Source organism: Natrix helvetica (assembly GCF_964273705.1).
Source record: "Natrix helvetica genome assembly, chromosome: W".
Taxonomy (NCBI): Eukaryota; Metazoa; Chordata; class Lepidosauria; order Squamata; family Natricidae; genus Natrix; species Natrix helvetica.
This window is the reverse complement of record NC_138555.1, coordinates 20,739,659-20,753,067: the sequence shown is the minus strand read 5'-3', so window position 1 is coordinate 20,753,067 and position 13,409 is coordinate 20,739,659. Positions and strand designations below refer to the sequence as shown.

Here is a 13,409-nt window from a genome sequence, read left to right as displayed (position 1 = left end):
CCCATTGATATGTACTCATTTTATGTGTTCATGGCCAAGTTATACTTATTTATATCCATATATTTGTACCAATCTCATGTGATAATGTCCATGTCTATATTAATACCTGTTACCTTGTACAAATTGACAAAATAAAATAAAGAAAAAATAAAATAGGTTAAATTACAGGCTACTTTTGTGATTAGCAGACAAAAATCTGTAAGTTACATCCAAAAGCGTTCAGGAAGTAAAATCTTTGTTGTCCAGTGATATTAAGCTCTGCTGGATACCTGAAAGTACCTTAAGGGTCAAGTAATTATTTTTATCCCATTCTCTGGTAGTGGGGCGGAGTAAAATGTCTGAAGAAAAGCCAACTACAAACTAAAGTTGTGGCACTCTCCAAGGAGTCTCCAACATCCGAGTACCTGCACCACTCCTAATGTACAAGGTCTTTATGAATAGGATTGAAGAACTAGAATTCCTCTACGGGTCAGGGGCCCAGGGTCCTTTATTGTTTTAGGGAAGAGTTCCTATAAACAACTGCCTTACCGCTATCCCACCGCTTTCTTCCGGAGAAAAAGAAACAATGCCGTCCTCCCGTCCACCATAAGACCTAGGCCTCGTTTCCCTCCCACGCAAGGCCCCTACCGCTGTCTCCTTCAGGCGCTCCGCGCTCGGCGAAGGAAACCAACCGCAACCGCCCCTCTTCCTCTTCTCCCAGGCGGCCGCGCGCGTGACTAAGGGGCGGCTCGTGTGCGGCCTGCAGCGTCGGCGAAAGCCTGCGCTCGATTAGTTTAGCTTGCCCTCCCACACTTTAGTTGTTGCCGCCGCCGGGCCGCTCATTATGGGGACTGCGGCAGACGAAGAAGTCAGTACCTGGTAAGGCTGCGAGTTCCCCTTGCGGTCGTGACAGCTGCAAGAGAAAGAGACGGATAGAAATACGGATAGCGTTAGCGAGTGACCGTTACTGGCGATTGGCATGGAGGGACCGTGGGGTTGGGGGGGGGGGGGAACAGCGACAGAGGCGCAATCGGGGAGGGCGGGACGCGAAAGGGGTATTTACCCATCATTGAGTCTTTGCTGTTTCCTCGCATACATTACCATCAATGCCCGGCCTGTGTGAGAGAGACTGAGGGGACCAGGAGGGCGCGGCTGGGCCACGGACGCCGCTGAGGGAGGAGGGGGGAGCCGCACTCTGACCAGGGATGGGGAAGGGAGGGAGGTGGCTCAGGTAGCTCAGCTGTGAGAGGAAGCGACGCTCAAGGGCCCATCTCCTCTCCACACTCGCAAGGACAGGCAGCGCTGCACAACAAGCACACCGAGGAGAGACGACGACGACGACTTCCCCGCCGCTCCCACGGTCCGCCTTCGCTCGGCCGCCGCTGTCGCCTCCCACTCCCGCCAGCCACTGCTTCCAACACTACTGCCGTCTGATTACATCCGGGAAACTGGGACGCCACTGCCTTCGCTTAACGTCGGCTCTGGTCGGCTCCTTCCGACCAAACTCCTCCCCTATATTTTTTTTAATTCTTCTTCCTTTTTCTTAGGCGTAAGCCCCTCCTACCTCCCCTCCAGATTCTGAGAGCCTTTTTGGAGGGGCATCGGCCGTTTCCGTTCAATGCCGGAAATCCCTTGGCGTGAAAGGTAAAGCCTGCGCGCTCAGGCTTTCTGCGTCCGATTCTGATTTGCCTTCGGGAAAACATCGGAGATTTCCGTTGAGCTGACAGCTCTCGCTTTTATGCGACGTTGGCATTCCCAGACGCTGGGTGTCCCCCGCCCTGCCGTTTGTATCCGTTGTTTCTTCGGTTGTTTCCGTAAGTGAAATGAGGAACGTGCTCGGATAGGCACTTTTCCTGGCACTTCTAAAACAAACTTCCGAGAATGCATCACAAGCCGCGAGCAATCCCGGGTCACTGATTGGTTGAGGCTTTTTCTCTCATTTGCTCCCTGACTTTAAACATGTTGCTTGCTCTCGCGCGCAAGGGTGGAACTTACCGGCTCCAGAGACAATTGCAGCCTGGCTGAAGATGGCAAAGCAGTGACGCCTTTGGTATAAATCTGGCATTATTTATTTTCCCGTTCTAACCCAGGGCTTTTCTCTGCGGTCCGTCCTTTTGTAGCTGTTGGAAGAAATGTCCTTTCCGCATAGCCTCTGGGAAAACCGCCTGGGACGAGATTAAAACGGACTCCGAAACGATGCCCATGACAGCGCAGTCCTGTTTGAAAAGTAGGTATTTTAAGTAAGATTTACTTGTGGGAGGGCAGGCACAATTTAGCGCGCTTTTGATATATTGGACTGCAACTGTCACCATCCTGAGCCACCTTGATGTCTCTGCAAGGCGGGCGTTGTAATCCAACCAATCTGGAAGGCGCTTTTGATGCACGAATAATTTCAAGCACCGGAGCTCCTGAATTCCAATGAGACTTCTAGCCAAACCCCCATAAGGAGGCGCTGTACGCCAGCCGTCCCGCGCACAAGACCGGGAGGGGGCGATGAACCGTGCACCTCGGTCCGAGAATTGCTGGGTCCCGCTTGTAGTTTGCGGAAGGGATGCTCAAGAAGTTCAATTTCAGCAGTGCGCAGGCGCGGAGGTGGACCTCAGCCGCGCCTGGCACTGCTGCCTAAAGCTCGTGTGAAGTCTCCCCTCCCCCGAGGTGCCCAGTGGCCATTTCACGAGACGCCTGGGGAGGATCCGTTGCAGCGCCGTCCTCCAAGGCTGGAAACCACAGCAAGAGCGGGACATTGTCTTCCTTTTGCTGTTTTGCCAAACCTTGCCTTTCCCTTTGGCAGAGGGGAAAATCGGAGGTAAGAGGGAAAGGGCGAAGGGGCAAAATTGTGGGCCCTTCCTCACTTTTGTCGGTGGCCAGAAAAGAGGAGACATGACATTTTCTCAGTCTTGAACTTTCCAAATTGACTACACCACACAAAGCAAAACCATTTTTTCTGTTTGCTTCTCCTTGCCTCAGAAATAGAGAAATAACAAAAATTAAAAGTGGCTCCTCTGTGGGGGTTCATTAGGAACATGGCAAAAACATATTAGGCTTCCATCTTTAAAGTACCAATACTTCCAGATGTGGAGGATATATGCATAATACTTCAGTACCTGAAGCTGTGGACAATATAATTCTAGCTCAGGTGGGTTATGTAGCTCTGTAGTTTTGTGGAACTAATGTTCTCAGCATCTTCAACCAGCATAGACAATGGTGTGGGATAGTGGGGATTGTAGTTCAATAGTATCTGAAGGGCACAGGTTTTCTGCCCATCTACTTAGCAACTGCCTCAGATGGCAGAGAGCAACATTAAGCTCTTTAAGTTCTGCATCTGTCCCTTGGTCAGGCTTGGTTTTTAATGCTGCCTTTTTGTGCTCGGCTGCCCTGAGCAGTGTTACCACTAAATGCATCTGCTATAACAGAATAACAGAGTTCAAAGGGACCTTGGAGGTCTTCTAGTCCAACCCCATGCTTAGGCAGGAAACCCTATACCATTTCAAACAAATGGTTGTCCAATCTTAAAACTTCCAGTGTTGGAGCATTTACAACTTCTGGAGGCAAGTTGTCCCACTGATTAAGTGTTCTAACTGTCATGAAATTTATCCTTAGTTTTAGGTTGCTTCTCTCCTTGATTAATTTCCATCCATTGCTTCTAGTCCTGCCTTCAGGTGCTTTGGATAATAGGTTGAGCCCATATTTTTTGTGGCAGCCCCTTAAATATTGGAAGAGTGCTATCATGTCACCCCTAGTCCGTCTTGTCATTAAACTAGACATGCCCAATTCCTGCAACCATTCTTCATATGTTTTAGCCTCCAGTCCCATAATCTTCTTTGTTGCTGTTCTCTGCACTTTTTCTAGACTCTCAAAATCTTTTTTATGTTGTGGCAACCAAAACTGGATGCAATATTCCAAGTGTGGTCTTACGTCAAGGCATTATAAAGTGGTTCACATTATCTTGTTTCTATCCCTCTGTTAATGCAGCCTGGGACTGCGTTGTCTTTTTGGTGGCTGCACTACACTGCTGGCTCATAATTAACTGATTGTCCACTAGGACTCCAAGATCCCTGTCACAGTTACTACTGTTGAGCCAAGTACCCCATATTCTATATGCATTTAGGTTTTTATGGCTAAATGTAGAACCTTTTCTCACCATTGAACTTCATTTTGTTAGATAGGGCCCAGTGTTCAAGTCTGTTGGGATCCTTGTGGATCTTGGGTCCATCTTCTAGGGCAATGATGGCGAACCTTTTTTGGCTCGCGTGCCACAAATGGGGGGAAGCGCAGGGGGGTCAAGGGCGGGTGTGCCGCACCCATAATGCAACGCGCGACCCCCCCCCCCAGTGTGCATGCGCGCACAACGCGCGACCCCCCCATTTTTACATTTTTTTTGCCCTCCCCAGGCTCCAGGGGCTTTATAGGAGCCTGGGGAGGGCGAAAAGAGCCTCCCCCGCCCCCCCGGAGGCTTCAGGGACCGTCCCTGAAGCCTTCGGAACACTTAAAACCACCCTCCGAGCAAACCGGAAGTGACTTCCGGGTTGCTCGGAGGGTCGTTTTAAGCGTTCCGAAGGCTTCAGGGACGGTCCCTGAAGCCTCCAGGGGGGCGGGGGAGGCTCTTTTCGCCCTCCTCAGGCTCCTATAAAGCCTCTGGAGCCTGGGGAAGGCGAAAAATAGCTTTTAAAAAGGTGAACTCAGCTGGCCAGCGCGCGCATGCGCACTGGCCAGCTGATAGGGCAGCGCCTCGCGTGCCCTGACAAATGGCTCTGCGTGCCACTTGTGGCACGCGTGCCATAGGTTCGCCATCACGGTTCTAGGGTTTGGGCCAGTGGTCGGCAAGCCGCGGCTCGCGAGCCACATGCGGCTCTTTACACACTTTAATGCGGGTCTTCTGTGTGCCGGGCGCCCGCTCCCCTCCCTCCTCTCGGGCAGCCGCCCCAAAAGTCAGGACTCTGCAGCTAGCCTCTGTAATTGCGCCGCTGCTCCACGCCGTGGAAAACATAGGCGCAATTACAGCCCGGAGCAGGAGCAAAGCCCCTTTCCCAACTGGCCCTTCCTCCCTCGGAACGCTTCGGAGGGAAGCTTCTGCAAAAGCCCGGGCGAGTGACAACAAGTTCCCGCCGTTACGAAGTCTCCGAGGCTGTAATTTTCTGAGCTGTGCGCGTGCGCCTGTTTTCCACGGCGTGGAGCAGCGGCAAGCGATGATTCCGGAGGCCATCAGTGGGGGGGCAGCGTCCCCCCTCGCGTTCCTCATCTTCCCGGATGGCCCCCGGAATCATCGCTGGCCACGCAGAATCTTGCCGCTGCTCTACGCCGTGGAAAACAGGCGCGCGCGCACAGCTCAGAAAATTACAGCCTCGGAGACTTCGTAACGGCGGGAACTTGTTGTCACTCGCCCGGGCTTATGCAGAAGCTTCCCTCCGAAGCGTTCCGAGGGAGGAAGGGCCAGTTGGGAAAGGGGCTTTGCTCCTGCTCCGGGCTGTAAGCTTCCCTCCGAAGTCTTGGGATGTTCTGAGGAGCCCCCCAAGGCAAAACGCCGCTGCCAGGTAGTTAAAAGTACCTCTCTGATTCTGTCAGACTCTGTCAGTCTCTCTCTGATTCCCTCTCTCACTCCCTCTCTCTGTTCCTCTCTCTGTCTGTCTGTCTGTCTCACTCAAACACACACACACACACACTGTGGTCACCTTGTTGAGTGTTCCAATCACATTTGAAACACTCAACAACTGGCCTGCATTTATGGTATTTTGCAGCATTCTGCAGTCATAGGACAGAGGGAGAGACAGAGACAGACACACACACACAGAGTGAGTGAGAGACAGACAGACACACACACACACACAGAGTGACAGAGATGGGGGAAGGAGGAGAGAGAGACAGAGATACAGAGAGAGAGACAGACAGACACCCAGAGAAAATGACAGAGGGAGAGAGAGAGGGAGGGAGGGAGAGAGAGACAAAGAGCCAGAGAGAGAGAGAGAAAGAAAAAGAAAAAAAGAAAGAAAGTGGGAGAGAGAGATGAAATTAAAAACAACAACATACAAACCTGACTTACTCAAACTATCCAAGGAAATGCAAGGCCAATGTTCACATTAGTGGTTGTGACTTTGTCAGTCATTGTCAGGATGTAATTTTCTCTACATTGTAAGGCAAATTTTACGGAATTTAATGTTATCGATAAATAATATCGTTCTAAAGTTTTTGTTTTATTAGTTGTGTTATTTGTATCCTCCCGACCTATGTGGATACTTGCATGCAGAATATTCTCAATAAAAACTTATTGAAACTAAAAACAGTGTACCATCCTATGTATTTTCGGTTTTAAAAATGTGGCTCTCAAAATAAATTTCAATCATGGTTTTGGCGAGATTTGGCTCAGTTGGAAAAAAAGGTTGCCCACCACTGGTTTGGGCTATTCCCGTCAGCTTAGTGTCATCTGCAAATTTGATGAATTCCCCTTCTATCCCCTCATCTAAATCATTTATGAAGATGTTGAAGAGTATTGGAGCATTCTAGAGTCTCAACATCTTTTTTATATCATGGCAACCAAAACTGGATGCAGTATTCCAAGTGTGGCCTTACCAAGTATTATAAAGTGGTATTAACCCTTCACGTGATCTTGATTCTATCCCTCTGTTTATGCAGCCTAGAACTGTGTTGGCTTTTTTGGCAGCTGCTGCACACTGCTGGCTCATATTTAAATGGTTGTCCACTACGGCTCCAAGATCCCTCTCACAGTTACTACTATTGAGCAAGGTACCACATGCACTGTACCTGTGCATTTTGTTTTTCTTCGTAGAACCTTACTTTTTTCACCATTGAATTTCATTTTGTTAGATAGCGCCCAATGTTCAAGTCTGTCAATACCCTTCTGTATCTTAAGCCTGTCTTCTGGAGCATTGGCTATTCCTGCTAGCTTGGTGTCGTTTGCAAATTTGCTGAGTTCCTCATCAGTAGTACATAGTACACATCGTTTTTAGTATAGGGTTTAGCCCCTCCCTTTTGTGACATTTGTTTTGTTTATGTTATAACCCCTCCTTTTTGTGACGTGCTTTGTTTATGTTGTAGCTCCACCCATTTTGTGACATCACATGGATGGGTAATGGCTAAGAGAAGCTATTCATCGCAGGACCAAGCAACAGGCAGTTTTAAGTAAAGACTGTTTATATATTCAAAGGGGGAGGGGTGTAAATCGGGATAACCCTGTTATCACCATGATAGGTAATGAATTAATATATTTTTTCAGGTTCTGTTCCAGGATGTAGCCATAACAAGACATCCTCCTTAATAATAAACATATCAACCCATGAAGAGTCTGCAGAGGGATGCTTAGGTAAATGAAACTAAATTGTCTTTTTACTACATGTATTAATGATAATGTTATATAATAAATGGGGGAAGAGTTGCTGTTAGCTTTAGTAATGGGATATTTTTTATATTTAACCAGAAGCGGCTCCTGGATATAAACATGACAAGAGTATGGTTTTTTTAAGAAGCACCTCAAGTAAGGAAGAATCTAAAGATGACAGCAGGGGTTGTCGGAGTCCTATGAAGTCTATTACCCGCACTTGTACTGAGGATGTTAATGACAATATTAAGGAAGCAGTTCTGAAGAGTTATGATTATCCCGTTTGTCTACCAAGGGGGATTAAAAGAGGCCTTTCAAATGAAGATAATGTTGCTGTAGGGATGCGTATGTGGGGTTGTTGATTGTATTTGTACGGCAACTACAGAGGTTGAAGATGATGATTATTATTATGATAGCTCTGATGAAGGTTATTATTCTGCTGGTGAAGTTAGTGTGAACTTACTGTAAATTGCAAATAAAAGGATTGTGCTAAAGAGCAAAGTGTGTTTATTGTATGGGGCGAATGGTGCAGAATGAAGTATAAAAATATTCTTTTTTTTTTTCAGTTACCTGTTTCCCAGGTGTTTTTTCCCCAAAGAATGTTTTATTTTTTTATTCTCTTACGTACCATTTTAAGTATACATTCACATAATTGTTGTTCTTTACATTTATCATTCTTATACATTTATTATTCCATTTAGTAGGTTATAATGTACAGTTTGGGTTGCTTTATTTGCCATCCCTTCCTCCTTTTGTAACACATCTTTGTTTTCCCTTTCTTTTCTGCCTTCCTCCCTTCTCTACTTTCTTCCTTCCTCCTCTCCTTCTTTCTTCCCTTACCTTTCTCCTACTGCTTCCTCTTCCCCCTCCTACCCTCTCTCCTTCTCTTTCACTCCCTTCCATCGGCCTCTCCTTACCTCTTTCTTCTTTCCCCCGTCTTCCTTTCATTCTCTCCTCCTCTCTCCCTTTCTTTTTCTATTATTGTTGGTGTATATTTCAAATCTCAGATTATGTTTCCTTGGGATGGTATTTCCGCCAACCCAAATATAATTTAGTATCATTTCTTATTCCCTTACCTTCGCTAGTCTACCCTAGTTATGTTTCCCCCCCCCTTTATATCTCACTCTTGAATATATACTTATATGTTCTGACACCCCCCCCCCCTTCTCGTATACCAAAGCACTCCGAAACAAGGTCTCTGCAAGATGTTTTATTTACATACAGTTTAAACCTTGGCAGCAATCCAGGTAGAGATAACACTTTGGCAGCAATCCAGCCTGCCGTGGTCCAGATAACACCTTGGCAGCAATCCAGCCTGCCAAGGTACGACACAGATTTGAGAGCGTCTCCACCTCTAATGATAAATTGATTCCTGCAAAACAACTGTCGGAAAGTCCCTCCTTAAATAGCCTTGAGAGGAGCCTGATTACGATCACCTGAATCCAATCATCTCTTGTAAATGCGTAGCTGTTCTCTCCGTCTATCAGCTCTCCGTTGCCTGGCATCCAGAAACCACTCCCTTGTCTCCTCCCCACTGCTCCAAGGCATGACATCAGGAGCACACTCCCTTTGGCTTTCACCACTGCTCCATGCCTCAGGCGCCTCCTGGTGGCCAACCAGCCTCTCTGATCCCTGCTCGGAGTCGGAACCCTGTCCAGGGTCCTCCACATCCTCCAGAGCCAACTCATAGGGACCCTCGCTGTCGGAGTCTGGTGGCAGCTCCAACGGCTCCTGCTGGGCCACAACACTTATATATTTAATATTTCTTTTCTGTTTTCCCCTTCTCCCCCCCTTTTCCATTTAATAGTGTGTCGTCTGGGTACTTTATCTTCTCCCTATTTTCCTTTTCTAGCTTGCTTTCTCTAGCCAATCATAAAATCTTCCCCATGTCTTGAAGTACTCTGATTCCTCTTTATTCTTTATTTTAATTGTCAACCTATTCATCTCTGCACAATCTAATATCTTTTTTATTATCTCTTCGTCTATTTGTAGCTTATTTAATTTCCAATTTTGAGCAAATACAATTCTCGCTGCTGTAATTGCATGTATAATCAAATATCCTCTTTCTTGAATTTCTCTGGGATAATACCTAGTAGAAATATCTCTGGTCTAAATTCTATTTCTTGTAACATTTTCTTTAACCATACTCTTAATTTTAGTCCAATATTTCCTTGCTTCTGTGCATGTCCACCACATATGATAGTATGAACCTATTGCTTGTTGACATTTCCAACATTTCGCTGACTTGTCTTTAAACATCTTTGCTAGTTTTCCCGGTGACGTGCCATCTGTAAAACATTTTGTATAAGTTTTCTTTGTAAGCTGTTGACATGGTTAATTTATAATTCCGTTCCCATAGTTGTTGCCACTTTTCTAGTTCAATCGTATGGCCAAAATTCTTTGCCCAAGTTAACATTGTGTCTTTAACCACTTCTTCTAGCATAGTTCTTTTTTTTAATTATTATTTTGTTTGTACAAACTTCACATCTTTGCAACACATTACATTTTTTTACATATCTGTTGTGATTCTTTTATCTATACAAGTACATCTTTTATAACTATAACTTTATATATTATATATTTATATTTCATACATTTTTTCATTCTATATATAATATTCTATATATAACAGTCTTTACTACATTTAAGTCATTTTGTTTAATATTTATTTTCTACAATCTATCTCATATTTCTATCTTTTAATCATTTTCGGGTTTTGTAGTTGTCTATTGATTTGTTGATCTTTCTTCCTTTCTTTTTGCTTTCCTGCTTTTCCCCCCCTTTCCTCTAGCCAATTATACAATAAATCCCATACGGAGTAATATTCAGATTCTTCTTTCTCTTTTAGTTCTTTCATGACTCTCCATCTCTGCACATTCCAATTTTTTATTATTACATTTTCTTCTGTTGGTGTATAGTTATTTTTCCAATTTTGTGCGAATGTAATTCTCGGTGCCATAATTATGCGTAGAATTAAGTATCTTAATATTTTTTTCATAATTTCCTTTTATAATTCCTAACAAAAATAGTTCAGGTTTTAGTGCAATTTGGTGTGTAGTAATCTCCTCTAGCCAATCTTTTATTTATTTCCAATATTTTTTCGCAGATGTTCACGTCCACCACATATGGTAGTATGTTCCATGTTGTTGGTTGCATTTCCAACAAATAAGTGAGCACTCCGGTAACATTTTTGCAATTCTCGCTGGTGGAAGATGCCATCTGTAGAACATCTTGTACATGTTCTCTCTGTATATGCCATTGCCATTGTTAATTTGTAATTTATTTCCCAAGTTTTTCCCATTCCGCCAATTCTATACTATACCCAAAATTTATCGCCCATGTTATCGTTTCTTTCACAGTTTCTTCTTCCATTTTAAATTTTAATAGACAATGATATATTTTTTTAATCAATTTTTCTTCGGTTCCCTGTAGAATTTTATCCAGCTCTTGCGGCTCCTTATAAAATCCATCCCAGTCTTTTTTATACCTTGCCTGTATTTGTAAATAGGGCCACCAGCCTATGTCTATTCCCTCATTTTTCAATTCTTGCCTTGTTTTTAGTCTTTCTTGGTTGTCTAATATGTCTTTATATCTTGTTATCTTGTTTATGTCCAATACGTTCGGGTACAATACAATGCAGTAGAGTTGGAAGGGACCTTGGTGGTCTTCTAGTCCAACCCCCTGCCTAAGCAGGAAACCCTATACCGTCTCAGACAAATGGCTAACCAACATCTTCTTAAAGACTTCCAGTGTTGGGGCATTCACAACTTCTGGAGGCAAGCTGTTCCACTGATTAATTGTTCTAACTGTCAGGAAATTTCTCCTCAGTTCTAAGTTGCTTCTCTCCTTGATTAGTTTCCACCCATTGCTTCTTGTTCTACCCCCAGGTGCCTTGGAGAATAGTTTGACTCCCTCTTCTTTGTGGCCACCCCTGAGATATTGGAACAATGCTATCATGTCTCCCCTAGTCCTTCTTTCTATTAAACTAGACATATCCAGTTCCTGAAAACCGTTCTTCATATGTTTTAGTCTACAGTCCCCTAATCATCTTTGCTGCTCTTCTCTGCACCCTTTCTAGAGTCTCCACATCTTTTCTACATCGTGGCGACCAGAACTGAATGCAGTATTCCAAGTGTGGCCTTACCAAGGCATTATAAAGTGGTATTAACACTTCACGTGATATTGATTCTATCCCTCTGTTTATGCAGCCTAGAACTGTGTTGGCTTTTTTTGGCAGCTGCTGCACACTGCTGGCTCATATTTAAATGGTTGTCCACTAGGACTCCAAGATCCTTTTCACAGTTACTACTATTGAGCAAGGTACCACCTATACTGTACCTGTGCATTTCGTTTTTGTTGCCTAAATGTAGAACCTTACTCTTTTCACCATTGAATTTCATTTTATTAGATAGTGCCCAATGTTCAAGTTTGTCAAGATCCTTCTGTATCTTAAGCCTATCTTCTGGAGTGTTGGCTATTCCTGCCAGCTTGGTGTCATCTGCAAATTTGATGAGTTCCCCATTTATTCCCTCATCCAAATCATTGATGAAGATGTTGAAGAGTACTGGGCCCAAAACAGAGCCTTGGTGTACTCCACTGCATACTTCCCTCCATGAAGATGCAGTTCCATTGAGGACTCCACGTTGAATGCTGTTGGTCAGCCAGTTACGAATCCATCTAGTGGTGATGCTGTCCAACCCACATTCTTCTACTTTATCTAGTAGTAGGCTATGGTCTACTTTATCAAATGCCTTACTGAAGTCCAAGTAAACTATATCGGCGGCATTCCTCTGGTCCATTAATTTTGTCACATTATCAAAGAATGCAATAAGATTAGTCTGGCATGATCTGTTTTTGACAAACCCATGTTGGCTTTTGGCTATTACTTTGCTTCTAGGTGTTCGCAAATGCATTGCTTGATTATCTTTTCCAGAATCTTTCCTGGTATTGAGGTCAGGCTGATAGGTCTGTAGTTTCCTGGATCTGTTTTTTTCCCTTTTTTGAAGATGGGAACCACATCAGCTCTTTTCCAGTCCTCTGGTAGTTCCCTGGTGCTCCAGGATCTCTGAAAGATATAGTTCAGTGGTTCTGAGATCTCATCTGCCAGTTCCCTCAGAACCCTGGGGTGTATCCGGTCCTGGTGATTTGAACTTGTCTAGGGTAGACAGGTGCTCACTTACCATTTTCTTCCCTATTTCAACTTGTGTTCCTAATTTTGTGGTGCTGCTTTTGATAGGTTGGACTGTTTTATCCCTTTGTGTAAAGACAGATGCAAAACATGAGTTAAATAGTTCTGCTTTCTCCCTGTTGCTTGTCACCTTCTTGCCACTTTCTCCCAGCAATGGACCAATTGTTTCCTTAACTTTTTTCTTGTTTTTACATGTTGGAAGAAGCTTTTCTTGTTTTTTTTTACTTTTGTGGCAAGCCTTTCTTCGTTGTGAGCCTTAGCTTTCCTCACTTCATCTTTACATGCTCGGGCTATTTGCTGATATTCTGCCTTAGTTATGTCCCCCACTTTCCACTTTTTATACTTATCTTTTTTGTCTTTCAGTTTCAAAGGGTATATCAAAACTTCCATGGTGGAGAGCCAGATTGGGATTTTGTTGTAGTGTTTTCTTTTGATTTTTAACCATATTTGTAGTAGAGCATTTCTAATTAAATGTTTTTGGAAATAGCTATGGATTTTTCTTTCCCATCCCAGATAAAGGTGTGCTAGCCCAGTTCCAAATTATAAACTTCTATTATTAGTAATCTTCTGTTTTTTAGATTGATCCAGTCCTTTATCCAGGTGAGAGCTGCTGCTTGATAATAAAGCTCCCAATCGGGAAGTCCAAATCCTCCTCTTTTCCTCCAATTTTCCAAATCTTTCTTAATTTTCTGAATCATTTTATCATAATTATCTTCCTTAATTGTTGAGTATTTCCTGTCAGCCAAATTCCTAAATATTTTACTTTTTTAACTATTTGCATTCCCATGTTTTCCTCTAATTCTTGCTCTTGTTTTTTGGCGAAATTCTTCGTAATAATCTTTGTTTTGTTCTTATTAATTTTAAGACCCGCTACCTTACCAAATTCCTCTATTTTTTGGATTTATTTGATTC

At 44.1% G+C, this 13,409-nt stretch overlaps 2 protein-coding genes across 19 annotated transcripts in view; one reads left to right on the top strand and one right to left on the bottom strand.

Moving 5' to 3' along the window:
* LOC309400757 (WW domain-containing adapter protein with coiled-coil-like) overlaps positions 1 to 1,727 on the bottom strand; it is a 105,414-nt gene extending 103,687 nt beyond the window's left edge. For 2 of the 8 annotated variants that reach the window (XM_081969398.1, XM_081969403.1), the window contains exons 1-2: positions 1,043 to 1,529; positions 856 to 892 (exon numbers count right to left, since the gene is read on the bottom strand). In XM_081969398.1, coding sequence (XP_081825524.1) covers positions 856 to 892; positions 1,043 to 1,083 — 78 coding nt within the window. In that variant the 5' untranslated portion in view covers positions 1,084 to 1,529. The other 6 variants (XM_081969397.1, XM_081969399.1, XM_081969396.1 and 3 more) reach the window with 6 other exon arrangements.
* Positions 736 to 7,804, top strand: LOC309400759 (uncharacterized protein). 11 transcript variants are annotated; one of them, XR_014176710.1, is made up of 7 exons: positions 754 to 858; positions 1,527 to 1,623; positions 2,070 to 2,206; positions 6,607 to 6,717; positions 7,030 to 7,113; positions 7,208 to 7,294; positions 7,409 to 7,804. XR_014176710.1 is itself a non-coding variant. In XM_081969409.1 (4 exons), the coding sequence occupies exons 1-4, from the start codon at positions 1,598 to 1,600 to the stop codon at positions 7,669 to 7,671; spliced, it is 483 nt and encodes a 160-aa protein (XP_081825535.1). In that variant the 5' UTR covers positions 1,583 to 1,597; the 3' UTR covers positions 7,672 to 7,804. The 11 variants fall into 11 exon arrangements, 1 of the variants encoding a protein (XP_081825535.1); XR_014176711.1 differs by having other exon boundaries at positions 1,527 to 1,793; XR_014176713.1 differs by having other exon boundaries at positions 1,527 to 2,206.
* Positions 7,805 to 13,409: the final 5,605 nt, after the last annotated feature.

Coding starts and splice junctions, on each gene's coding strand:
- LOC309400759 (XM_081969409.1), top strand. CDS start 1,598: ATGCCGGAAATCCCTTGGCGTGAAAG. Junction 1,624..2,099: donor GAAATCCCTTGGCGTGAAAG/GTAAAGCCTGCG, acceptor GTCCTTTTGTAG/CTGTTGGAAGAAATGTCCTT. Junction 7,295..7,408: donor GTCTGCAGAGGGATGCTTAG/GTAAATGAAACT, acceptor ATATTTAACCAG/AAGCGGCTCCTGGATATAAA.